A 27,203-nucleotide genomic window follows, 5' to 3' on the forward strand; every position below is an offset into this window, starting at 1 on the left:
TGCTAATAATTCAGCCTGTACCCAGAGTTGTCAGCACCAAAAACTTGTCAAAAGAGAGTCCATATTTATAGCTAATCAAGGCAGTTAAAAAGTGTATGGCCGGCTACTGTTGGTGCTTTGAGAAAACATTTTCTGATGGCTCCAGTGTATTTATACAAATCTATTTATTGACAAAATTTAGAATTCACCATGTATATGCTAGCTTGCAGTGCAAATTGATATAACTTACCCAGTAAACTATTAGCCATTGACATGCAGCAGGGAATATACCTAAGAGTGATTACAAATGTTGCAATTAACAGCAAGCTAATATGAGGCAGTACCACATCACACTGTACATTGGTTTACATGAGAAAGTGAAGTCTTCCATGTGGATACCAAACAATTTTTTCTTCTTGAAAATAGAGAAACTCAGAAAGCTGGTATAGACCTATTGGGTCTGGATACTGAGCAGGTGAAACTGAATCAGTAGTAGTGCTAATTGAGACTTATTCAAATCCTCAAGATAGCTACACAGCAGCCTAGCTATTATGCTTTTAATTTTACCGCTGAAGTACTTACTCATCATAGTTATGCTCAACATTTATACTTAATTTCTCATGTTTTTTTGCTAATAAATTAGCCCTTACTAAATAGACAATGAAAACTTTCAACTATAGTGCAAAGGTATTGTTGCCTGTGAAGGCAACTTCAGTATAGTAAGGTAATACAAAATAACTTGACAAAAGTATAATATATTTGCATCACTTCATTTCATGACTCGTATAACAAGCATTTTTATGGTCATGCAACAGCATCACTTTAATTTTTCTTATTATACTAGCATTATATGCTTGGTATTATCAGGCACCTAACTATGCTTGAAATTTTTCGTCAGCATAATAGACTGCATGGTGATCACGAACCCTGTTGTTAAACAGTTTAATATTTAAGCTTACAGGGATAAAAAGATTGGCATTTCAAGAAAAATATCGATGAAACAGTCATGATGCTGTTCTTTGGTGAAACAGCAAAAAATAACATAGGAGCTATTACCATAATTACTAGTACACCACACACTGTATCAGATGAATAAACATCAGTGGGTAATTATAATATGGACTCTTGGTAGTACTAAGGCTATTTTTCTTTAGTAACTTGCTATGCATGTGTGATCTCTGGCATGATCTTTCATGATGTGTGTGTCGTCATGTTTGATGCCTGATCTTACCATATTACAGTGCATATACAGTAATGTATTTGCTATAAAACATTGACAAATTATTCTGCAAGTTTGTGAAAATATAGCTGGGTTTAGGTGGTTAGCTGCATGTTGGCACATGGGATATCACTTCACTTGCCGGGAGTGATGAGAATCTTACATCCTGTCCCACTAACTAGAACATGAAATGCCTGAAAATGACATAACAGTAGTATAGGATAATCAGGTGAGCTATATTTTACACAATGTCATTTACTTACCTCTTCAAATTGGCTCATTGGAAAATCATGTGTTATCAATGGATCAACATTGAGTCTACATGGACACAAATTTGTCTTTAGATCACAGGAGAGTCAGAGTAATAGACATGATGTGTGGCATATTACAACATCTCCTATACCATGTCTATAACACTGTATTCCATGCTCATGTACTATGTTAATTCTAATAGTGCAGTCAAGTATTCTAATAGAACAGTCACATACATACAATACATAATTTTACATCTCTATCTCACATGGCACACTTTTGATTAACCTACACTTTTTCAAACACCATCTTCTCTGATTCTTCCCAAGAATGAAATATCTTCCTACCATGGACAGTCTTTAGTGTAATGGACTTGAACACAATATTCTGTAGTGGATTCTCTACATGTAGCGGAGCCTGTATAGTTGCATTACAATCTTTTCCAAACTAGTAGTCTTATTATTATTACTACCTTCAATAATCCTATTAGAACTACTTTTCCTCCTTTCCTACACAAACACATTCAACACACAAACAGACAACAAGATCACTAACTACCGTAACATGGTGAAACAATTGTTCACAGCACTTGGTGCTCCACTGGCATCAACAATACATCCTACTCCATCACCATTAGTCTCCCTCATCACTATAATTATATCATGTCAGGTGGTATCGATCCACATCACATTATATACCTATTTCCTGCAGACTTTCCTTTGTGCTGTCTACTATAACATCAGCATCCATTATTTGAGCTAACTCCAGTTTGTTTGCCAAAATATCAGTGGCAATTCTAAAATTAACGTTAGCAAATAATTCACCATAATATTATATACCACAGGACAAGTTTGACAGAAGGAAAAGTTGATGAATTCGCTCTTTGTCAGCTTTGACAAATCAAAATTAATATTGATGAAAATCATAATCTTATTATTTGGTGCAACGTGTAGGAACTATAACGCACAGCCGGGTGTAATTATCAAGATCATCACAAAACTGAGAGCATTAGTTATATATTCTGAGGTACCTTGTGGGATAAAAAAATTTTTTAAACTGTCCACTCTAGTATTTAAGAGTCACTTTCAGTTTGTAAAAATAAGGAAACAGAGATTAGGTCTAAATACTGATCAACATTTGATGAAGTAAAATTTGACTGATTTGTAATGTTTTTCTTCTGCAAAGTTTCCTATTGCATGGAATTAGGATCAACACTTACACTTTTGTGGCTCCCATTGCCTTTGCAATAGTGGTGGCAAATAGTCCAATTGGACCACACCCTATAATAAGAAACTTTCTCTACTATAATTATACACTAGTTAATGTACCCATGATAAGAACTGTCTCCCCCTTAGGATCAATTTCTTCCAATGCTTGGTGTGCCACGCCAACCGCTGTAATGTAACACAATAAAAGTATTCTTCTATTCATTAGTTGAACTATTCATATATAATAATCACCATTGCTTCCTCAAATGGAAATAAGGCTGAAACAAATACTACAAATACTTGAGTTCTCATTAAGTAAGATTGGTATGTAAATACTCATTAAGATCATGTGACCTAGCTCACATGATGCATTTGTCATCATGAAATGACACCATAAATGTTGTAGAATTTGATTAGTTTAAGGTCAAGCATAGAACATGTCAATGGGTAGGTACAAATCGTGAGAACTCAATTCTTAACACTAGCGAGTACTTGAATACTGAAAATCCATGATTGTTTCAGCCTTAATCCAAAATGCCTCTCAAGTTATAGGACATCAACAAATATTGTGTAATTACTACAATCTTACGTTCCAGTACAGAAGCCTGAGCATCAGTGATATTGCTTTTGAGTAGGTAAGCATATCGAGCTGGTATTATCGTATATTCTGAGCAACCTAATGACAGAAGATAACAAACTGTTATTACTACAGCATGTTGTCTGGTTACCTCCATAAATGGTCCCCCTACCATATCCAAATTGCTTAAGATTTTGACAGATGTGACGTTGGTCTATGACAGAACAATCAGTTCATGCCTTACAATTTATTGTTCAGTACTGACCATGTTCACACTGGAAACACTCTCCACAGTAGAAGTGATTCTCTACACACACTCTTTTACCAATGGCATATTCTGGAGGAACATTGGAACCAACTGCTATGATCTGAAATGAACATCATAATTATTTTTTTAACTACTCTATTAAAACAGTCAGCAAAAGTGATTGCTTTATTAGAGTGTTTACGTCACATGTTATCTTACTTCTCCGACCATTTCGTGCCCAGGTGTGAATGGGACCTTATTGCGAGCCTTAGCGACTGTAATTAACAGGTAACATTTAAAGACTAATTCCTAACTTACTATCATTCCACGTGTACCCGTTGATGTCGGACCCGCACAGCGACACTTTTCTGACCTTCACTAACAGATCTCCTTCACCAGGACTGGGCACTGGTACGTCTTTGTATTGATAGGAAGGCCCTTCTTCCTCCTTAACTAATGCTTTCATCATTGAAGGCAACATCATGGAATCGTGATCACGTGCGTATGAATTGTGGGCGTGGCTACCACATCACTAATCAACTAGGAATTTTTTGAAGCGGCGCTTATGCCCTAATAGACGAATTTTATAGTAAGCGTTGCCCTTAGCAACCTGAATTTTACATTATGATTATGATTAAATATGGGTAAAAAGCGAATCCTGTATATACCCGATCAATGCATTATAACATTATACAAAAGTAAATCTAAAATCTAGTGATTGTCTAACAGCAATTTAAAAAGTGTTAATTGAAGTACTTTTCACGACAGAGGTAGGTAAACTGTTCCAATCATTAATCGTTCTTTTCATAAAGTAATTTGATCTGCACGATAATGATGAATGTTGTTTAAACAATTTAAACTGGTGCCCCCTGGTAGTAGTAGTAGTGGAGTACTAGGTCATAGATTAGTAAAGTCAGAGCTGAAGTAACCCGGCATTAAAAAAATTGACATTAGGCCACTCCTCTGTTGTCTAAACAACAGTGATGGTAAGGATAGTAGTGACAGCCTCTCAGTATAGAATTTGTCATGTTGTTATTATTATTGTTATTATCTACTTTACCAGTTAGGCACTGGAGGGTGTACACAGAAGGCAGAGCCTGTTCGAGGTGTTTACCCATAGCCTAGGAGCCTGTAATGATGGTAGCTCTACATTGTAGTAAACAGTAGTCCCCAAATGGCATTCAGTATACCAAGATGGGTCGAACTAGTGTGGTAAACAACTTAGATAGCATATCAGAGTCAAGGTATTCAAATGATTCTTGATCATGCCAAGTACTCAATTAACTTTAATGGTAACTTTAGTGGTATGATCATGGAACTTAAGCTTGTCATCAAAGAGAATTCCAAGGTCATTGTGGTATTCCATTAAGATAATAGAAGCTATGATGGTGAGCTGGGCCAAAATGAAGATGCTTACATTTGGAGATGTTAAATTTTAATTACCAGAGTCGTGACCATCTGTAAAGTTGATTTAAGTCATTCTGTAATGTAATGTAGTATTTCTCATTTTTTGTATCATCTACAAACATGAACACAGGGCTAGCTAGACACAATTAATGGAATGTCATAGACAAGCATTGTGAAAAGTAAAGGACCTAACACAGATCCTTGAGGTACACCGCTGGAGACTGGAGAGGAATGATACTTATATTCATTCAATACAACTTGTTGCTTTCTGTTAAATAAGAAGTTTTTAATCCATTCTAAGAGATTGTCATGAATGCCAAATTAAGTTAAATAAACATTGGTGTGGGACAGTATCAAACACTTTCTGAAAATCTAAGTAGATTACATCAACACACTCCATTTAAAACTTGAAGAAGTAAAGCTGGTTCATATGTTACAATCAAGTTTATGTCATTTAAAAGGGAGATTAGCTATTTCAGAAGCCAGTCATTGCTGAGTTGCATTTCAGCTAGTTTTGTAGATTTACCAACTAAACTTTATGCAAAATGATACAGCTACATATGCTACTGCCAGTTATAATTAATTTGTAGTACCGGCATATCACTGTTTTCACTATTATGACATGTGCATGATATTTCACAGTCTCTCCAAAAAAGAGAAATTCTACACTTGATGGTATACTTACGAGTCATAACTGCATGGCACACATCCCAGATTGTTTGTGACATAGCATGTACACAGGAAAAGTAAATCAGTGACATGTTCCATGTAGCTACATGTTCTTGTAGGTTCACTTATAGCCACTGAGTAAGCATAAGCCAATACTGAAGAGTATAGCAAAATAATCAAAGTGGCAGATTTCAGTTTTTAAAAAGTACAAGTTGGTCTCTTCAATACTCACGAGTGGACCTATGCTGAATGTAGCTTTCTCTCTATACATTACAACTTTTTTCTGAGCAACCTTTATTATGAAGCAGTTGCAGTGTTCATGATAAAACATGAAATTTGACTTACCAGACAATGTTTATGTGTATATGCTGTCAATTGTAAGTGAAAAATCCAGCCTAAGGAATCAAAGATATCACCAAGCATGCAGCTAGCAAAAGATGTGCATATAGCATAAATATATAGTTAATTGTTCGTTGAGATACTTTGCTATTATGCAGTACAACACCTTCATGATTTATACCAAACCCGTCAAAACAGTTCATTTTAGCAGATAAATAATGTAATGAATATATATGTCACTCATGAAACCACATCATTTCAGACTCTTGAGCACTATACACCATTGAAGTTTTAGTACAGCTTAATGTAAAAGGAGACAAGGTTGTGTTATGAAGAACAGCAAAATGATCCACAGTCTTACAATCGCGACAAAAGAAACTAGGATGGATGGTGATCTGAGGCATCCACTTCTGAAGAATCAATTGACTTGTGTTATATATTCCTTTGTAAACGGAAGCAGAAATCTCTGCTGGTGATGTAAAGTCAGGACGATTTTCACGAGTCTTACGTTCTATTGTTACCTGAATGCAATCACTGTAACTGCGGATAGTAACATCATCTAATCTGCCACTCCCAAAACAAAATGTAAACTGATTGCAGTAAGAAGGAACAACAGGCCGCTCCCTTGCATCCAAGACGATGCTGAAAAACTCAATATCTGTTAGTTTAGAAATTAAATGAGTAAAAAATCCAGGAGGTGTGTACTGCATTAACCCGTACTGAACAGATTCATTAGGTGAAAACACAAAGAAAAGTGGAGTCAATTTTTTACCATCTGGAAATGATATATACTCTGTCCGCGGTGGTGAATGTGCTGTTGCTTCAATCATTGAAGGAAATAATGGTAAGCTGAAAGCATTAGATTTCCCTTGGTCATTCATGAAGAAAACCTTAGGAATAATAGCTGTGTTTGAACCATCTTCAATTTCCCCACAAAGACCAAGAGAAGCAAGAACACGTAAACTCCATCCCTTAATAAATTCACCTTCAAACAGGAAAGACTGCAAACGACTAGTTACTATGCCAGTTCGCTGCAGATGTTTCCATTCACTTTCATAGTGAGTAACACAAGGAACTAGAAAAATTCTTCCCAATTCTTTAAAAAACCAGTTGAGGTCAGTGAAAATATATCCTTGCAGACCTTCAACATTGTGAAACCAAAATAGCATTGCTAAACGATGGAGAACTTGTAGGCACACCTCCAAGTTATCCCGCTTAACACCACTGATACCAGCTAATTCTTTGACTTCTGTGATATGCAAATATGGCTTAGAAGACTTACTGTAGTACTGAAGATGATGGAGTAGGCATAGCCAAGATATTGGCATTGAAAGCACAGAATACTGCATAGCCATTTCTTGTATCAAAGATCGTAAGGATGAAGCAGAAACATCTTCTTTGGTAGTGCCTGCAGTGGTGTTGTCAACATAGTATGCCTTAATGTGAAGTTTACAGCTGGACAACTTATCTTTTACTGCAGTTTTAATCCGCTCAAATACATCATTAGCTGCAATGTGTGCTTCCATTCTGTCATTGTTGAACATTTCCTTCACAAATAGGTCAAAATGTGTGCCAATAAACAAGGCAGTTGGTTGATCCTGACTATCACACTCTTTAGAAAACTGACAATCAATGATGGAGATCCACTCCACAACATGCTCAAGGTATGTTTTACTGGAAACCTTATGTTGGAGTAGTGCACCATCTTTCCAAAACTTTATCACAGCATAATCATTCAACTTCCACATTAGGTTGTACACTATGCAGTAAATACATCGAGGACCAACCAATAGTGGAATGGCTTCAAGATACATGGGCTGACCACCACAATCAAGAATTGGTAGGATCATTTCTGGACTGGCATTGAAATTAATAGCTAAGCTCTGAGCATTTGATGGACTGTCTAATATCTCAGCAACATCCGGAGGAATTTGCTTTGCTGGTGGTGATTTCTTCTTAGTGTTGGACTTCTCGGGATTAGATGAGGAAAGTGAAAAGTTTAACGAGGAAGATCCTACCATTCTAGAGGGATGAATAAAACTTGCAGCACTTTGCACATCTTTATTTTTGCTTGCAAAAGTAATTGCTGCAGCTAAGGTACAGGCATTAGTCTCTCTTTTTCGTCTTTTCCACAGAAGAACATTTCTAGCTTGACATGGAGTAATGGAAAAGGATGATGCAACCTTAGTACTGTTGGTGACACTGGACAGCTTAACACTGGTAAGCAAACGACTAAAACTAGACTTGCCAGCTTCACAAAAGCCAATCAAACAAACTGGAACAGAAACCATTGGTAACACACCATGGTCAAGAAAGTCAGTAAAACTCTCCATCGCCACCTTTGTTTGCTCTCTCTTGGTGTGATTCCTATCAATTTTCCTTCGAACTGCAAAAAAAGAGAGAGAGAGAGAAAAGAAACACATAAAACTTTGTAACAAACCATACAAAATAACACATAAATAATAGAAACCTGAATTTTATACAAACAATGCACAAAGCTTTGCTCATTTACAGTCATAATTTTCAGCTACCAGAAATCAGTACCAGCTCTAATTCCTACTTCAGTTTAACCGGTTTGTAACATAGTGAATCATTGTGTAGCAAAGGCAATAGCACCATTTAGACACACAACATGTACAACTTATAATCAAACATGATGTACAGTCTAGTACGTCATAGGCATAGCAACTAGGGTCAGTTTCAGGGCAGGCAACAGTGTGCAAAGCACACTCTAGGGAGAGTCTGAATACATGCCCCCACAAAAAAAAGATTGTGTTTTGAGATCAATTCTGAAGGTAATTTTATTCACTGACTGCTCTACTGTTCTATTAGCAACATTTTCGCAAACTAAAATCAGAAAATCAATAGGGAACTCCAGCCCCCCTCCTCCCCGGGTTGCTACACTCACGTACATGATGTATATAGTCTACTATATTGTGACATACCAGAATAGTACTCTGCTTGAACATGTTCAGAGACAATATCATGTACAGGAGACTCTAGGATGGCAGCCAACAGTATAATCCTCATTGACTGATCAGAATTTCTTCCACTCTTGAAAAAGTCTACGAAATCTTCTTATTTCAACAGCATTTCCCATTTCAAGCCAATCCATAAGTTGTATTGAGAGAACTTTCTTCATAGAAATTCCTAATTTCCCCCCTATTTGACCTCGAAGTTTTGAAGCAGCCTGTCCTGCTTTAAAATTTGTTTTATTGATAGATTTTAGCTGATAAACTATCTTTTGTGATATTTCTTCTAGTTCTCTGTCAATAGGACTTCCTATGGTATATAACCAAGAGTTCTTATTCAAATATTATGAACTCTAGATATAACGTATTTCTTACCTATGAAATCATCATCAGTCCAGGGTCTAGAAACTTTGACAAAACTCAATTCTCTTGGCAGTGTACTCTGTGCTGTATATAAGCATGATGAAGACACTATATTACTAACAGATTAACAGAACAATTCACAATAACATACAAAAAGACTTATTAATGCCCCTTCCCCTACAAAAAGGCTATAAAAATGGTCCCTTACTGTTGGAACTCAGCAAGTTCAAGAGTTAACAATGGTGGAGAGGAGAATATCTATCTAACACAACACAGAGCCTCTACAAATGATTTAGAGGGATTCAAAGGGATTCCTCTGTAAAACTTTGTAATTTGTAGTATATTTTATATGTGAAGATTGTTTTAATCATCACATTTCTTTTTTCTGCCAGTGTGCACTTGTTAACACGTCTGCTCTTTGAATCCCTCTAAATCATTTGTAGAGGCTCTGTATTGTGTTAGATACTCTCCTCTCTCCTCTCTACTATTACTAACTACTAGTGGTACCCGCGCAAAATGCGCGTGATACTAAGACAATTGTTATGTCCTATTGTGTGAATACACTTAAATTTGAACATTACTTCACATCATTACATATCAACAAAGACATGATTACACATAGCTACTGATGTGCATACATAATTTCCTCAATTGTGTGTAATGTTGGTGGCCTTGTGAACTGGAATTTCTGCACATCTGTACAGTACTCATGCAGAACACAGTTCTCATGAAGGTGGCGTATCAAGATGTGTCCCATTACAATCATGCACATACATGAAAAAGATTAGTTTTGAATGGCAGGGATGTACTCAACTTCATTTTGATGATGTTGCATGAACCAACATAAAGTCTTTGAGTGTGATATGAGGATCAATTTACCAATAGTTGGTGCATCACCACAATGAGCTATGTTCTAATTCAACTTGCATTTGTCACATTCATTTTGTATATTTATGTAGTCACTGAATTGTAGTTCTATTTCTACATCCTAGTCATGGTATTGTAATGTTTACTTATTGCATGACCAAGCGTGTATGCAGTACAGTATTGAGTATGGGTATTCAAGTTTATCAGCTGTACTGAGCAAGGTCAACACAACCATGTGGATTTGGATAGAGAAGAGTTTTGTTGCTTTCTGAATCAAGGTGCATTACCAATATGAATCCCTCATATGAAGAGTGGTTACTCTAGAGAGGTTGAGAGAGAGAGATTGACTGTTGGTAGAGCGGTTATGTGTGTTCCATTAGGGTAGATATCGCGATGTATGTTCTATTAGGGTAGTTCAACGGAGCTTCTAGAAGTTTCAGCTGTCCCTGTGGAGTTACCAAGGAGTGAAAACGTATCTTATGTCTCCCTACACATTGAAGACTGCAACAGTCACTTCATGATGTTGTCGACGATTCGTATCCTGGTAAGATAGATGTATGTTTTATTAGAGTAGTTGAACGTAATCTTCCGTTCTTCATCTCTCATAATGGCGAATCTTCCTTTAGTCTGTTAGGTAGCCTGATTGGAGTGATCATAGCTAGTTAAATTGCCACACCTACTACGACTGTTTCCTTCTCCCTTACAGTGGTGCTGCTGGTAATCCTCCATTTTAGGTCTGTCTGTAGTCCCTGACCTGCTTATATTCATGTCGCAGTAGCTGACACTTCTCTATCCTTGTAGTGGACAGCACAGCAGGGTGCAGAGTGTGTATTCCTGGCGAGTCTTCCCTATGTAGACTGTCAAGTAGCCCGATCATAGCTCGTAGACTTGCCACACCCACTACGAAACTCTCCTTTTATACTGGTGGGTGTGTTAAAAAAAAATTTTTTTTTAGTTGCCGGATGATAGCGTACACACCAGATCACATGATCAAATTAGCTGATTTGATTGGTTAAATCATGAAAAAGTGATTGATCCTATTTCATTGTAAGCTTTTAGACCAATACGTCATCTGATTTTCTATTGGCAACGCGTGTATACCGGAATGCCGTACACGCGTATCGTAAACTTATAATGGCCATTGACAGTGATAAGTATCTCGCAACCAAGGTTAGCACGTAATGACAGACACGAAAACCACCTTATGACACATTGTTTTGGACGGGTAGTTGGTCTAGCGAGTTTGAAGCTAATCGGGGGAAAAACCAGGGAGGAGTTTTTGTTTAAAAATTTTATGGCCTCGATTTTCCGTTTCTCGTTCTGTCGTCCACAGGGGGAGAGAAACGTCTGGTGTAAGCTGGGATGGGGAAGACTGGTAACACGATAAAGGTCTCCAGAAAGTTTTGGACACCTTCGTGTCTTCCTCCGGTAGCTACGGTGGTTTAAAGGATATTTCACGCAGTTTAACGAATCGCCACCAATCCCGGATCAAAAGATTTGTCTCAAATTCTAGAATTGAATGGTACCGATCCGATTGAAATCCGACCAAGAATGACGGATCAGTGCTCGAAAAACACGTGCGTGGGCGAAGAGAATTAATATATAGATTACTAACTCTTGGTAAGTTGCATAGCATTCTTTATATGTCACAGCATGTGCGTGTATTACATTTTTTGTCAACAGAACCAAAGCTGAGATGTGATTCACTATTTGTCCTGTTGCTAACATAACTCCTATGCTGTTGCATGGCATTGAATTGTTTCACATATAGGCACTTCCATTTTCTAGGCCATGTTGGTCCTCATCAAAAACTAAAAGCTATTAAGTGGCATGCACAAAGTTTCCCAGACACACAAAGCACATTGACTGGGGGCCCCAAACAGGCTGGGCCAGGGGCCAGTTGCTCCCCTCTGTGGGTGACCCTTGGCCTCGCCCTTGGCATACATGCAAATGCTTGCATGCTGAACAACAGGGCAATTTATAGGTTCATAAGTAAAGAGACTTAAAAACACCTGTTCACCTGGTACACTGCTTCTTGGTGGCTGCCCCACACTTTGTGAGAAATTATCAATATTCAGTGTTGCATCAAGTGGTGGCTAAATTGAAATAAGTTACAGATATTCACACATACCCTACACACATACCCTACACACATACCTGATCAGCAACACTATTAAAATCATTAAGACCTGATGAAGCCATCAAGCCACAGTCACTATAGAACACAACATGCATATAATATGTGTGTACGTGCGTATAAGTACATATTCTTCAATACACCAATCTGGCTATGTTAAATGACATAACTGTCTGGCAGGAAGAATGAGGTGCCGTTAAAAAAAAAACTACCAATGAAAAAACAGCAAAGTTACTGTGATTTAAGCTTACAAGACCGCATGACCTTTATAGTAGAGGAGAGGTGGAGGAAGTGTGCATGTGTGGTTTATCTTAACATGGCAGATACAGTACAGTTACATGGTTAAATGGTAAATACAGCACTTTGATCCTCCCATGCAAATAAATGATTAATAGTTTAAGAAATACCAACAAATTGTATTATCAAAGCAAATAAACAACAACCATGTTTAAATGCACATGTTAAGGTAAATGTACTCCTTATCAGTTCTTTCACATAATATCATCTGCAAGAAATTTTGAAAAGCATGTGGTAGGTGCTTTGTATTTATTATTAAACTATCTTCATGATAAAACATTGTCACAGGCGAGATAAGAAATCTGCCGGACATTGTTTAATAGGCTGGCTTTGTGTGATTATCTCATGGGTGCACAGCACAAAGGTAATATGTATTCCCAACAGGGTGCATTTTATAAACCATTAATCATTGATCATGAGTTAAATGGTAAATCAAACTTTGCACAGAGATCAATGCCAGGCATGATTCTAAGGGGTTTCACCAGAAGTGAACATTTTGGCACCAAATATATGTACTCTTACAGAACACTTGTAGATTTCTCAAATACTCTAATAGAACAATCACTCACTTTTAGGTGATAGCCGCCAAATGCTTTTATTCACATTTCTTTATAGACATGCAAGGTATTGAAATGTTAATAGTGATTGTGCAGTGTAAACCATTTTTACTCTATATGAGTACTTTAGACACCACAATCTTTTACACCAGTTTCAGTAGTAGAATATTCAGCTCCATCTAGCCCGGGAAAAAATAAAAAAATAAAAAAAGAATATTCACCTTGATATTCAGTTAATTAACACTGCACCTGATGGTAAGATGTCTCACCCACACAGAACAGGCAGGACTAAGGAGCTTTAAAGAATTATTGCTGTGCTGTGAAAGGACCCCATCTTAAGAATTTGCTGCCTATCAAAGAGAATTGTTGGTCAGCATGTTTCACACAATCGTACACTATACTGAAAGTTTGGTGGGAGGAAACTTTGGGCGAATTTGCTGTGATAGGATTTTGGCGAGAACAAAGTTTGGTGAATTTGTTGAGCTACTACAGATTTGTATTGGACAAGCGATTTGGCGGATTTTAGTTTGGCGAAACATCGTTCACTCGCCAAAATTTCCAGCTATTATGACACAGTCAGTGGTAGCTGTTGCATGTACACATTATTATTATTGAGGGTACAGGTAAGAGGGCAAAGCCTGTAAAAACATAATCAAACTACTACAAAAATAATTATACAATATCTTGATAATATTATTATAAAATCTATCAAGGTGTGTCTTAAAACAAATTGGACTGAATCATGTGGGAGTCCATTCCAATCAAATATAATCTCGAATATAATACATTCTGTTCCTACAGTTTGTGTTGCAAGGAAGCGCTACGCACTTCTATATGTAAAATAATGACACTAAGATTAATCAAGTAAGTGTCGAAGAGGTTTTACCATACCACAGCGCAAGGAAGCCACTCGGGAAGCCATAAATGATGAGGTGGAGAATTAAGTCGTCTGATAGTTTTATGACAGGAAATTTACTCTTGTAAGCTGAAATCCCCTTTGCATTAAATTTATGCATGTTATGTAAGGGGATTGGGAATCGTACGACGAATCGTACGAATATTGCATCACGGAAGACGACTATAAATTGAACTAGTCCAATAGTGCATGACTAATACGCAATATTACATGCAAGCTTACCGATGAACACTGGTACAAAGTCGGGTTGATCGCGGCTAGACTTCTAAAATATACGGAAACTTGCACGGTTTGAAATAGCAGTGGGCATTAATTAGATTTATACACTAAGTGAGTGCGTCAAAGCGTGAGTTTCCAGAGCTTCAGCGCGGGTCGATGCGGTAGGTGAGCATTTTTGTCTTAAATAGCATGTAAAGTCCCCTTGTGTGTATTGTAATGTATTGTGTTGCCCACCCATTCGTGTCCTCTACAGCAACTAGGTCAACTTGTACTGGGGGTGTATCATGGGTGTAACCATAGTTATACTATCCACGGTGTACCAAAAGCTGTATCTTCGTACCTCCAGTGCAAATAACGCTGGGTATCAAGAATGTACAGTGAACATCTCATAGTTTCTAACAAATCCTCCCCTTTTGTGTATCACTACAGGTTGAATGATTGTGATACAGAGTACAATCTGCTAAATATCTTGGTCTAACAATTTCAGGTAATTTGTCCTGGTCTGCACATATTTCAGGAATTATTGGTCGAGCTAACTCTGCCTTGGCATTTTTTCAAAGGAACTTTGGTTAGCATGCAAGACATTAAAATGTAATGACACCAGACATATATCCGCCCCATCTGTGAATACGCTGCAGTCATCTGGTCACCACACTTACACACTAACATTCACCAAATTGAGATGATTCAAAGGAAGGCTGCCAAATTTGTATTTAGTGATTATTCCCGATGTTCCAGTGTTACAGCTATGCTTGATTGGCAATCATTGGAGAGAAAAAGAGATGATTCAATTTTGGTTATGTTTCATAAAATTATTAATCAGTATGTAGATATCCCTTGTGATCATATCCTTCATAAAGTTCCCAGTATCACCCGTAGTAACAACCAATAAATTCCTATACTTACCCTCAAGAATTGATTCTTTCATGTATTCATTTTTTCCAAGAGCAATCTGATTATGGAATCACTTACCCGATAACCTTGTGGAAACTGATAATGTTGATACTTTCAAATCTTTACTAGAGCTCTACGTTAATTTACGTTTAGTTTGTTCACTAATCATGTACATTATACTCGTGATTGAGGTCTGTACATTATACAGTAGTAATAATAATAATAAATACAGTCATAACACAAAGCATTCCACCCACAAAGCAGTGGGGAAGGCTGGTAAGCAGCTACTGTCACAGAAGACAGGAGAGGATGGAGAATCACTTACAAAGAAACTTAACACACAGGACTGGTACTGCAGAGAACTCTGTTCTCCCTGGCACCCTGGGGCCATACACCCGTATTTTGTATGCTACAGTGGCAAAATGTTCTTAGTTCAGGGGTATAAATGTACTGGTATCGGTTTAAATACGTATCTATGATCACGCTAATACAAATGGACCCAGGGCCTGAAATTATGTTGGTCTGACATCCTGTTATGTGGTCAGTCATGCTCAATAGTACTGTACGAAAAATTCTAAAAGTGTTCAGAAATGGTCAGAAAATGGCAGATGTCTGACCATAATTTCAGACACTGGTCCTGGACCAATCAAACCACCATTTCAAGATGTTCTGACTAGTCCGTGATCACGGTCACATAATTTGTGTGTGTGTGTGTGTTATGAAATGTACCTTATTATGTATATATTGTACAGGAGATGACATTGGCATACAGTTTAATGTGGTGATAGGATGGAAGCAGCCATTGCATCTTATTTCTACAAGCATGGTCTGTTCTGTGCCACCTACCAAAGGACTGTGATATTCTTCTCTACTGTGGTGGTGATTCTGTTTAGGTAGGCACATTATTTTCTGATTGGACTTCATTTGTCTGTGGGGATTTACTTGCAAATGAATAACAATTAGTGTAATTGATATACAGGGATTTTGATGTTTCCACCCTTTTTTAAAGCTAAATTCATAGCATAATTGTGTCAGGAATACCTTGTGGCACTGGTGGTCTCCTGTTTGTCACTTTTATTGATGGTTATTTGAGCAGTGTAATAGATACACAGCCAGCTGATCTCCAGTATTCTACCAGATAAACTTCAAATAAAACACACGCATTTGCAATCACAATGCATACTCACTTTGTGTGAAATTTTACATTCCACGTAGTTGATGTAGCTGGTTCACATACTAGAAATGCAAAACTAGTTAGATAAGTAGCTGGATAAATCCACTTGTGAATAATTTTCTTGTATTGTACAGTGATTGCCGCAAGGAGGGAAACTTTTGCGTTGGAAAATTTTGGCAAATGATAGTGCATTTGCTAAAAATTTTCCATCTAAACATTTTGCGCATGAGGATATGGCTTGTGACAAATCATCTTTGTAGATGTCAACTTCACCATGTTTCAATCGTGTAAAAATGAAATCTGCTGCTGATAGAAGTTTGCAGTCCTTTTCAGTAACTCTTGAATGACCAGAGCTACTGGAATATCAAACTCTTATCAAGCTAGAGTGCTACCATCAAGCTATGGAGTTTGGAATAATATTCTCAAATCTAGACGAAATTGAGTGCTCTTTCAGAGAGATGACTAATTTGAACTGTAGTTGAATACCACATAGTCTAGACGCCATAACCATCCATGTGCATACTGTGTTAATTGATTAAGTATTGGCATGCACTTTGCTAGCACCAACCACCAACGGTGGTTTTGTAACAGTTTCCCACTGTATGGTATGCCTATTCTAACATTGTTACAATCAAAGCTTATGTGATATCTAGTTTGCCCCTTGTCAACATTTTACCAACGGGGGACCCATATACTCCATTAGTCTGGGACTCCCCGTGGCTCAACTATCGAGTGTTACACACTCCCTCCAATGTCACTTGGATGGAAACTAATCCAGCCCCAGGAGCATTGCCTATCATTCCTTCATGGGTAAGGTGTCTGTATGTAATATTTGTACTGTTATCTGTAAGTGTAGGTACGTTGTTTGGTTATTGTGTTCAGTTGCATACACCTTGTAGGCCTGCATGCACACTTGGCACACGCATGCATGTCACATGTACAACACAGATGCCAATGATGATTGAACAACCATTTTAAAAAACTCCGAACTGAAGCTATGAATATATGTGCATATGGTGCCTGTTGTGATTTGTTGTGTTTGATGGATTGCTTACATACAGTAATTTTTTGACTATTGTAGCATCATTTTGTGCTGCTGCACCCACAAGCATACACACACGTACACACACACACACAGAGTTGTAACACATTCACACATACGCACACACACATACTGCTACTATGGGATAAATGACAAACCACATAATAGCATTTATTGTTTATCCAGATCTATATTTGGGTGCTGTTGTGGATGTGGCACAACACAGTCAATAAACATGTCATGTGTGGTCATTTGTATAGTATTGAGTCAGTTTGTGCCTCTGTACTGCACATTGTTTATTGTAGTTCTTTGGAGAGCCACTGGCAATTGTTCAACAAGTTGTTGTTCAGGTTGAAATTGACTGTATACAATACTTCAAAGTGTGCACATCTCGCTATGAAGCTATCAGGGAGGCTGCTAGTATACATGTGCTGCTGAAGTTGAAGGAAGCAGACAGGTACTGTATGTAGTGATGTGTACTTTTGTACTAGCCATGCATATTTGTAACTGATAATATCTCTCCCGTGGAATTTATTACAAAAAAGGGTTGTACCATTATTATGTGCTAAGCATTATCACTTGAATGTCATGTTAGTAAATCAATTGAATTGTTTCATCTGTGTTAAAAATGTTGTTTTTAGCTCTTGTCCAGAATAGGTACGACACACATTAAGCACAATGTAAATAACCTTTGGGAGCACCTTACAATTTCCAGTGTTATTTTCTTCTATTGTTGTCTGCCTTCATATCAAGCAATAAGCTCTTCATCATGTGATGACATCTCCAATTGCCACGTATACCAATATCAACCACCGAGGTTCAGTGGGGTTCACTTCACTATCAAATTACACACAAGAAAAGCTTTCAATTGGCACCTGGCTTTTATTGATATCCCCCTAAAGTTATTTTTTAGTTAATTACTACTTTATGCAACTCAAGTAAGTGTGTCATACCTCCTCTGGCTCTTGCCATTGATTAAAATGGTGTAATGTTGTGCTGGCCAAGATTAGCAAGGTTACTCCCAAATAAGCATTGTACATGTTGCACTGTGATATTTATTTACATATTTGATATTTATTTACATATTTGATATTTATTTACATATTTGATATTTATTTACAACATGGTGATTTATTATTATCATGCTCTTGTAGTGAATGTTCTTCAGTGGTACACCCAGTTGCTAAACAGTTCTTAAAGGAAAAATTTGGTGATTATTCAGGATTTCCACTGAGCGCTATTTCCCCTGCTCTGTTAGTTCTGAAACATGATGCAAGGTTTGTTAGCTGAGTGTTAACTGATGTTACAATAAATTATGTTCTTATATTTATCAGTGAAATATTACTATGTACCTGTACTTAGTGGCCTTCTTAATCATGGACTTTATGTACCTCTGTGAAGTCTTAGACAAAAAGCTTGTGGTTGTTATAAAGTAACCACATGTGTTGCAGTATGGCTCCCAAAATTTGTCATAATTGCTAATCAGTACTCATTTATATAATAGGGATTCTCCCCTGTAAGTAAGCTTCAATTTGATATTTGTTGTGTGATAGTTGAACTCCTCTCAATGAATAAAAGACACTGCATTTAACCCCTCTATAAAGGATGTACTCTGAGTTCCCTATAGATCACTACCAATACAATAAATAGTATTGTTCCTCACATCATGTATCCACTGTTAACATTTCAGTGATGCATCATCACCACAGTTTGAAGAAGATCGCAATTCTCTTTATAGTGAGTGCACAATTTATTTACTGATACTAGAATTAGCGTGGTGTGTGTGTGTGTGTGTGTGTGTGTGTGTGTGTGTGTGTGTGTGTGTGTGTGTGTGTGTGTGTGTGTGTGTGTGTGTGTGTGTGTGTGTGTGTGTGTGTGTGTGTGTGTGTGTGGCTGTGACTGCAATCATTTTCTACCCTGGTGAATGCACATGTATTATTCCAGAGCTATACTATGGAGGATACTGGAAAGGCAGGAGTTCTGCCTCTTTCAAGTCAAGAAATGCTAATTCCTTAGCGACCATTGCAGTGACGCTGATGTTTAATGTTAGTTTTGACAAGTAAGCTACAGTGACTAAATGTTTGAAATACCTTACACAACATTTCTTTTTTCCACAGTTTCCATAAAGTACAGACATGCATAAACACTCTAAGATCAATGTGGAATCAACCAAAAATAATGGACTCAACAGCTAGACACTTTTTCTATGAAGTAATCAAGCACCTTTCTTGCACGATGTCATAACATCCATTAACCTACAGAGTGACTATAGCTGGTTTCAATTTATTCCATTGGGATTTGTCTACTTGATAGTGTTTGCTTATATCACTTTCTCAGTAGGTAAGTATGGCATAGGGGTGTGTGTTCTATTAGAGTGTTTCATAAATGAATACGTATGCTCTGACTGCTATCCATTATTGTAGGTAAGATTGAGCAAGTGAAGTCCAAGTTTGGTCTGGGGTTCACAGCAGTTCTGACCACCATCAGTTCCCTGACCATGTCTGTTGGCATCTGTACTGTGTTTGGCTTGAGTATTTCCTTCAGAGGAAGGTATTTTGTGTATTTTTGCGTGTATTGTATTGTGAGTATTACCGTATAGCCTAAATATTTCGAGGGGGAAAATTTTCGCTGATTTCGCAGTTTTGGGGGTTACCAACAAAAACTTATTCTTGAAATAGTTGGACCTCCATATAGTCTAATACATTTTGGGAGTGTTTGCAAATCCACGAAAATTTTATTTTTAGCAACATTGCTCAACCTCGAAAAATTTACCCCTTGAAATACTTAGGCTATACAGTATCTGTTAGAGAATGTGTTTTTTCCATTAAATGTTCCATGAAATGCTTGGTCTATATTAGGGCCTCTTTTTGTCCCTATTTCAGACAACTATTTCCTAATGTAATGAAGGAGGTGCCACTGTAGAGTTTTGTGCGTGCGTGTGTGTGTGTGCATTATAGTTGTTGTCATGCTGCAGTGAGATATTTCCTTATTTGGTTGTGATGGTTGGCATGGAAAAGGTGATGCTGATTGTTAAAGCTGTTGTGTCAGTCCCATCATACAAACCAGTTGAGATCAGGATTGCTGAAGGTTTAGTGCACGTGTGTGTGTAGTGTGTAGTGTGTGTAGTGTGTGTAGTGTGTGTGTGTAGTGTGTGTGTGTAAAGTTATTTCCTATTGTGTGTTTTGTAGGGCTCAGTAATGAAGGATGGTACATAGCCAAAAATTTGCTTGCAGAGATCTGTTTGCCACTTGTTGGTATGTATGTGTTTAGCAACACCATAATGCAAGTGAGTAAGTGTGTGCCAGCGTGAATGGTGCATTGTGTGTATGTGTGCGTGTGTACGGGCATATGACAATTGCTTATTCACTACTCACCTATCACACTGTGTAGGAGTTCTGTGTCATCACACTGATTGGGATCCTCTCAACCATATTTCTACAGATAGTATTTTTTCCAACAGTTCTGTCAATTGACATTACAAGGATGGATGTACGTGAGAATGCTACACTTAACTCACTTGTGATGTTACTTGTACAACATGACCATGTCATGCATACTAACTACTACTAATACTACAAACTGTCGTGCATACATCATGTTTAATTTTTAATTGGCCCTTGTATCTGTTTCTCTTTCTTACTTTATTTAGTCTTCTGATATCGGTAGGCCTAGAGGTTAGTATATACACTAAAGTGTACTGTGTATATCAATGTTTGTACCTCACATGGTCTAGTGAGCATTGGCAGTCGATCTCCTAATCGGACAGTAAAGAGAGAAAAACTTCTCTACTATTTGGCCAAGAACAGACTACTTCAAAGATTCTCAATGGTAGCCTACATGACATTGCATAGTGTAGTCACCATGCAAGTCTTCTTGTAGGTCATGTTCAGTGTATATATGGTGTACTTGCTTTATGAGAGTGGGGGGACTCTACAGAGTACTATTCTGCAGATTGTGAAATACTCCAGCACTACAAATGATGAATTCATTAACAGGCTAAGTGATGTTAACCCAAGCCCAGTCAGCAATCATTTGATGCAGTCAAACAAGGAAGACTTTTTGAGCCAGCTAATCTCCTTACTACCAATTGACTTGAATAACTTCCAATTCAAAGGTGGAGCACTAAAGAAGAGAGAATTGTGTGGTGTGAAGCCGTGTTGGAATCAGATGATCAACAATTACTGGCCATTGCTGTTACAGCATTATAACTACTCGGTTGTTAACAGGTAGTTTAGTTGAGAAACTCATTCTGTCTAGTCCATCTCTTTTCAGGTTTATTACGTATCTACCACAAATAAAAATCTTGCTACATTTTGGAGATGTGACTGAACTGAAAGATGAATTTAGTGTTTTAAATATTTCACCATTCACCCTCTCAGTGGCAATAGTGGTGGCTGGTACAGTATTTCTAATAGTCTATGATATCTTACGCTGGTGGAAGGAAAGAAAAAGAAAACAAAGACTGTTTGTCATGCCTAGTAAACAGAACACTTCAAAGCTTGTCACTACCTTAAGAGGACACAAAGAGGTATTAGTACTATATATTAAGATGTGCCTTGTTTTATTTATTTTTTACTTCTAGCCTATTAAATTCTTGAAGCACGATTGTGGTCATTTGATTACAACCAGTACCGATGGAGAAATCCGTATATGGGACCCGATTTACAGAAATTGCTTTTTGTTGATAAACAGAAGCGAGAGAAGGTTACCCAATCATGTAGCATGCATACCATTGTGATATGTTGCTGTGTATTTGCTGTAGTTTTATACGCAACCAAATGCCAAGCTCTTTCAATGTCAGCAACGCAAGTTTAACTGACATAAGACATAGATCGACGACATCGTTAAATGTAACAAGCCCACCCAATCAAAGAACTAATGGAACATACTTTAGAACTAGATCTGAAACTTCATTAACTTCATTTGGGGACAACACATCACTTATATCAGCAAACTCAGTGTTATCCATAGATTCAGGCAGTATTGCCAGTTCTCACGACGGCGGATACAACTACTCTCAACACTTTGATATCTCTTCTCCATATACATCCTCCCTCGCATTAAAATACGGTCCTGCAGAACAAGTATCATCTAGAGTCCGACCTTCAACTGTTTGGTGTATGGATGTGGCCCACAGACTCATAGGGTTAGGGTGTAACGATGGCAGCATTGAGGTAAGTGTGATGCCATCGCCAACTGCTGCTAGTGTTAATGGTCCCATCAGGTATGGGATAGTACCAATGGTAATTTGGTATTTAAGAATTCATTGAAATCATCTGGAATTCTTAATATTGTAATTCTCAAGAAATCGTGAGTATTTACATGTTATGTTAGTAGCAGTTTTACTGTAAATAACATTGTAGTGTTGTAGTTGGGCGAATGGATGGGTATTTGGACATGTTTGATTTTGCTGGAAATCTTTCTAAGGAGATCAAAGCCCACTACAAGCCAATTGGTATAATGTACTATTTCACTGGTTATATTGTATCTGGCTCATTGGATGGCATTGTGAAGGTGAGCTAGCCACAGACAGAACTATAGCACTGCTAACGTGTAGTGTAGACAGAACTATAGCACTGCTAACGTGTACTGTATCACACATTAGGTATGGCAAAATGATCTGACAATTTTATGTGCCTTCAACCATCACACTGGAAACATCACTGCTGTACAAATTTATAAGGTACAAGTACTTCATTCTAGCAGTATTGATATCTCCTTCATTTCAGTATTTGGTATCAGGATGTGCCGATGGTATGATTTGCTGTTATAGTTTAACTGATGCCAGACACTTATACATGCTTACTGCCCATGAGGGAGCTGTGTTACAGCTGTGCTGTAATGATAAAACAATAGTTAGTCTTGGAGGTGATGTGACAGTCAAAGTGTGGCACATGACAAAAGGTGTTTGCTTGAATACCATCAAACTTGTGAGTTGTGTAATGATATTTTTTAATGTTTAATAATTTAAAAATATAGAAAATGCAAACTATGGAAATGACGTTGGTAGGAAGTAGATTAATTGCTATTGGTTACGAGGTAGGATTTATATAATTGTTTGAATTACTGTGATAAATTTGTGTTATTCACAAATTAGGGTTCTGTCTCTGTCTATGATTCCCAAACTGGTAATTGCAATACTGATATACCACTTCGATCAAAACTCAACAGAATAGTCCCGCTTAACCATCTCATTTATCTTGACTCTTCCACACTTGCTTGTATTTCAAGTCGATCAGTACATGTGATATCATTACCAGTCAAAAAATAAAAGAGTTTTTCTTTTTTATTTATAGATTTATTTTTAATTACAATTTATATTTTTATCTATTGACATTGTAAATTGCATAATTATGTTACAGCATATGTACAGAATCATTACCATACAGTCCATACAATAAGTTAACATTGTAGTACATATGTTCCATTATAAAAACAGGGCTATTGCTAATTATGACAAACATAGCTATACAGTATCAGCTACAACTTACGGCTGTTTGTTTATCAAGAATGTTTCCAACCAGTCAGCTTCTAGATATTCATCTTCAGGAGTAGGTAGATTGGCATCAATGACTAGAGGGATAGTGTTAGTTCCCTTACGATAAGGACAGGTTCGAATGGAGCACAGCTCAGTTAGTGGCTTAGTAACATTGTCACCTTGGTCGTGAATGGGATTATTCACTGTATAGCGATTTCCATACAAGTCATTTTGAGGAGTGTTCAGAAAGAAAAGTGGTGCATCCTTTAGTACATAACTAATATCAGACAATGGTTGCTGCCATATTAATGCTAGGTTTGGTGCTATTTTGATAGAGCTGTCCAAGTTGCAGTTTTTGAGCCACAAGTAGGTACCCCCAATGTTACCAGATGGATTTTTGGTCGCATCTCTCAAGTGCATTTTGATTCCTTTAGCATCAGCTAACTGCAGAAGAGTGTGTAGTGTTGTGTTGAACTCTTGTAAAGTGGCAGAATATGTTATATCATTTTCTGGGACTCGATGCAAAGATATAATCAAATTCCTGACTTGGTATACCGCTAGCTTTTGTAGTAACTGTTGTAAACTGGCAAAGCTCATATTAAAATCAGTCACTGAGTTGTTAACTAGCCGTAGGTTCGGGAAAAGATCAATTGCAGGAGAAGCATCAACGTACACTTTAAGGTTCTGTTCACTAGCCCACTTGGCCTCTGTCACCAAGAAGTCATTGTCTTTAGACATAACATAAGAGTAATCTACAATCACAGAATCAAAGTGCCGGAAGAAAGTTGGACGACGATGTATTTCATCCATAAGAGAATTACTTATTTGCCGCAAGTGAAGTACAACTCCATTAGGCCTTGGTTTGGGTGTGACCTTATCAATTATTTTGACCACATCACTATCTAATGTGACAGTAAACAGTCTTGTATCCACACCAGCTATAGTAGTATCTGTACTAACACCAAGATCAGTACCTTCATATCCATCTGGTAAATAACCAGTTTTGTTTTTCTCTGACTGATCCAATGGATGCTCTACTATCTTAACAATTTTACCCAATGGACTGACAATTTTAAATGGCTGCTCCTTTATCAGAGGGTTGGTCACTAATATCAGGTAGTCCCTATCACTTACATAGTTAACTATATAGGATAGGTTTACTGATGGCTGTAACAAGTAAAAGATGCTTGTATTCGTAAGGAACCGATCTATCATGATATAAGCATGAAGTAACAGAGGGAAGGCTGGCAGCATTGGAACACCAACATCATTTGTAGGTACATTGACTAGTTTGGCAGACATGGCATATGGTGTTGCAAAGACCATCACATAACCAGAACCATCAAAAGGATGAAACAAGAATGTTAACTGTCTAAAGTAATCTGCTGTTTCAGCCAATATCTGTGCATTTGATCCATAGTAGTGAAATTTACACACTGTCATCGGGTTCACCTCTGTTATATTGAAATAATAGTTTGTAAGGTTCACAGACACAATCTGGCCAGGTGGAACATAATCACAAGAGTTGAGGTCAACTTTGGCTTTCAAGAAAGGATAGAAATCATCCTGGAAAAGGGCAAAATTATCAGCAGTGATTATGACATTTCCTCCTGACCTAATGTACTTTTCCAGATTGTCTGATAATTCTCTTGTGTACTGTAGAGTGCTAGCAAAAATCAGTGTGTCATACCTCTGCATGTCCCACAGAGCAGCATCAGTCAATATGACATCCAACATATCTCCATATGGAGTTGCTGAACTGAAACCACTTTCGTCATGAAAATAAGAGCAGTCTTGATATCGAGGATAGAACATTTGGAAAATGTTATCGGTAAAGTAATCTCCATCGGAGTACGGTAAGTTTGACCACACCCTGTATAAAGTACCACCATAAAAATGTCTCGGTGGATTCCATCCAGAGTAGAAGTCTAATAATAAACCTACATTGGCTAGGTGAGTTCCAACACTACCAAAATCCTGCAGCCATTGCTTAGCTGCATGCTGCATTTGTCCAATTGGTGAGAAATTATCACTACCACCAATAAACCATTCATTCTCAAACCCCATGTAAGCACTGTTGTACATTATATGAGAGTACATTAAACGCTTCATTAGATTTAAGGATGTACCACAAGTGGGGCCTCCATCATTCTGAGTCATACAAGTAAAATTAACATGCCTGTTCATTCCATACTTGGTTATTTCCTCGACGGTCTCACTGTAGTGATTATGGTGATGTTCAACAGTTTGCTTGTTAGTTGAATTTGTATACACTTTATAGCCAAATCTGTTGTATACAGAAACATTGCCCATCCAAAGCACACCATATTGTTTGCCAGCACCACGAATAAAAGAATAAAAGATTTGTGCATTAGGTAGTCCTTGGGCCGTCTCTGCACCAGCAATAGTGTACAGTCCAGTCTTCAAAACATAGTGAGGCATTGGTAAGCCATGCAATACAAACATCTTTGGACCAAGTATATCTTCCATACCCTTAAAATGCATTCTAAAATTTAAGTACTGTTTAACCCTGTCTCCATTTGTCGGCATCATTTCAAAGACATATGATCCGATGTATCGGCCATCTTGTTCCCCAGCACTGACTCCGAACCATTTCTCCCCCAACTTTTGTTCCATGTACATCAATACATCTTGTGGAGGGTGATATTCCTGTGGGAAATTCTCTTGATATTCTCTGCCATTACCGGGCCCTGATCCTGGCACAAAGCCCCACACTCCAGCCACAAACAGGTTTTTACTAGCAATGTAGTCAATGACTTCCTTGACATTGTCTGCATACAAGAAGGGATAACTGGGCCATATCACCGACCCTAAACTGGTGTTGTCTAGTAGTAGGAATTTATCAATGTCTTCCTTGTAGTTTACAATGTGAAGATTTTGTAGTTGAAATGATCGTAGAGCTTCAAATTTGGGCTTGTCACCGAAAGTGGAATAAGTTGGATGTTTCACCGAATACCTGTCATAGTCTGGATGTTCAGCTGGATCATTCAGGTGTGGGTAAATGTTGACAGCTCCAGTGAGAGTTATCATGTGTATCAGAAAGTAACTTGTATACCTCATCTAAACAAAAAATATACATGTAATGTACATGTGTAACCATTTTATCAAGCTAGACAGCTAATTACTTGCAGAGGATTTTTCGATATACTATTATGATCAGTGATGCATGACAGTTTTTTTATCAGGGTGTTGCAGTAGCATACAGCCATACACTCTACCTTGCCATGCCAAAACTATAGAATTATACGATGTACATTAAATTGTGATCTTTCCAGCCCCGCCCAAATTAATAATAGCCAGCTAATTAGCGTGGTGCCGCCCGCTCCTATATAAGAGCGGACAGCGCCACACTAATAAGTAAGTGCTGGT

General features: G+C 37.6%; 4 protein-coding genes across 10 annotated transcripts; 1 reads left to right on the forward strand and 3 right to left on the reverse strand.

The window, feature by feature from the left end:
* Nucleotides 1-1,214: 1,214 nt before the first annotated feature.
* On the reverse strand, nt 1,215-4,007 carry LOC136260601 (L-threonine 3-dehydrogenase-like). The gene is made up of 13 exons (XM_066054397.1): nt 3,801-4,007; nt 3,702-3,757; nt 3,501-3,603; nt 3,387-3,449; nt 3,248-3,334; nt 2,779-2,844; nt 2,670-2,730; nt 2,149-2,246; nt 2,009-2,099; nt 1,923-1,959; nt 1,743-1,867; nt 1,462-1,516; nt 1,215-1,392 (listed from the first exon to the last, which is right to left on the reverse strand). Exons 1-13 carry the CDS (start codon nt 3,964-3,966, stop codon nt 1,333-1,335), a joined length of 1,068 nt encoding a protein of 355 aa, XP_065910469.1. The 5' UTR covers nt 3,967-4,007; the 3' UTR covers nt 1,215-1,332.
* A 2,088-nt stretch (nt 4,008-6,095) lies between these two features.
* LOC136262404 (uncharacterized) lies at nt 6,096-14,327 on the reverse strand. 4 transcript variants are annotated; one of them, XM_066056657.1, is made up of 7 exons: nt 14,229-14,325; nt 13,312-13,440; nt 12,257-12,314; nt 12,120-12,195; nt 9,245-9,316; nt 8,843-9,179; nt 6,096-8,283 (listed from the first exon to the last, which is right to left on the reverse strand). In XM_066056657.1, exons 6-7 carry the CDS (start codon nt 8,925-8,927, stop codon nt 6,134-6,136), a joined length of 2,235 nt encoding a protein of 744 aa, XP_065912729.1. In that variant the 5' UTR covers nt 8,928-9,179; nt 9,245-9,316; nt 12,120-12,195; nt 12,257-12,314; nt 13,312-13,440; nt 14,229-14,325; the 3' UTR covers nt 6,096-6,133. The 4 variants fall into 4 exon arrangements, with proteins under 4 accessions (XP_065912729.1, XP_065912728.1, XP_065912731.1 ...); XM_066056656.1 differs by lacking the exon at nt 13,312-13,440 and having other exon boundaries at nt 14,229-14,327; XM_066056659.1 differs by lacking the exons at nt 13,312-13,440; nt 14,229-14,325 and adding an exon at nt 13,103-13,269.
* LOC136262401 (sterol regulatory element-binding protein cleavage-activating protein-like) lies at nt 13,982-23,786 on the forward strand. Of its 3 annotated transcripts, none has more exons than XM_066056652.1 (25): nt 13,982-14,070; nt 15,872-16,012; nt 16,947-17,103; nt 17,641-17,792; nt 18,490-18,612; nt 19,026-19,072; nt 19,280-19,394; nt 19,453-19,546; nt 19,597-19,675; nt 19,759-19,885; nt 20,310-20,422; nt 20,524-20,621; nt 20,726-20,824; nt 20,985-21,009; nt 21,069-21,163; nt 21,215-21,561; nt 21,608-21,863; nt 21,918-22,039; nt 22,098-22,509; nt 22,560-22,645; nt 22,699-22,849; nt 22,941-23,018; nt 23,065-23,265; nt 23,315-23,374; nt 23,433-23,786. In XM_066056652.1, exons 2-25 carry the CDS (start codon nt 15,909-15,911, stop codon nt 23,604-23,606), a joined length of 3,315 nt encoding a protein of 1,104 aa, XP_065912724.1. In that variant the 5' UTR covers nt 13,982-14,070; nt 15,872-15,908; the 3' UTR covers nt 23,607-23,786. The 3 variants fall into 3 exon arrangements, with proteins under 3 accessions (XP_065912724.1, XP_065912722.1, XP_065912723.1); XM_066056650.1 differs by lacking the exon at nt 13,982-14,070 and adding an exon at nt 14,216-14,390; XM_066056651.1 differs by lacking the exon at nt 13,982-14,070 and adding an exon at nt 14,216-14,386.
* On the reverse strand, nt 23,638-27,126 carry LOC136262402 (uncharacterized). 2 transcript variants are annotated; one of them, XM_066056654.1, is made up of 2 exons: nt 27,053-27,126; nt 23,638-26,894 (listed from the first exon to the last, which is right to left on the reverse strand). In XM_066056654.1, exon 2 carries the CDS (start codon nt 26,892-26,894, stop codon nt 23,823-23,825), a length of 3,072 nt encoding a protein of 1,023 aa, XP_065912726.1. In that variant the 5' UTR covers nt 27,053-27,126; the 3' UTR covers nt 23,638-23,822. The 2 variants fall into 2 exon arrangements, with proteins under 2 accessions (XP_065912726.1, XP_065912725.1); XM_066056653.1 differs by having other exon boundaries at nt 26,960-27,067.
* Nucleotides 27,127-27,203: the final 77 nt, after the last annotated feature.

This window comes from Dysidea avara, chromosome 7, assembly GCF_963678975.1.
Source record: "Dysidea avara chromosome 7, odDysAvar1.4, whole genome shotgun sequence".
Classification (NCBI taxonomy): domain Eukaryota; kingdom Metazoa; phylum Porifera; class Demospongiae; order Dictyoceratida; family Dysideidae; genus Dysidea; species Dysidea avara.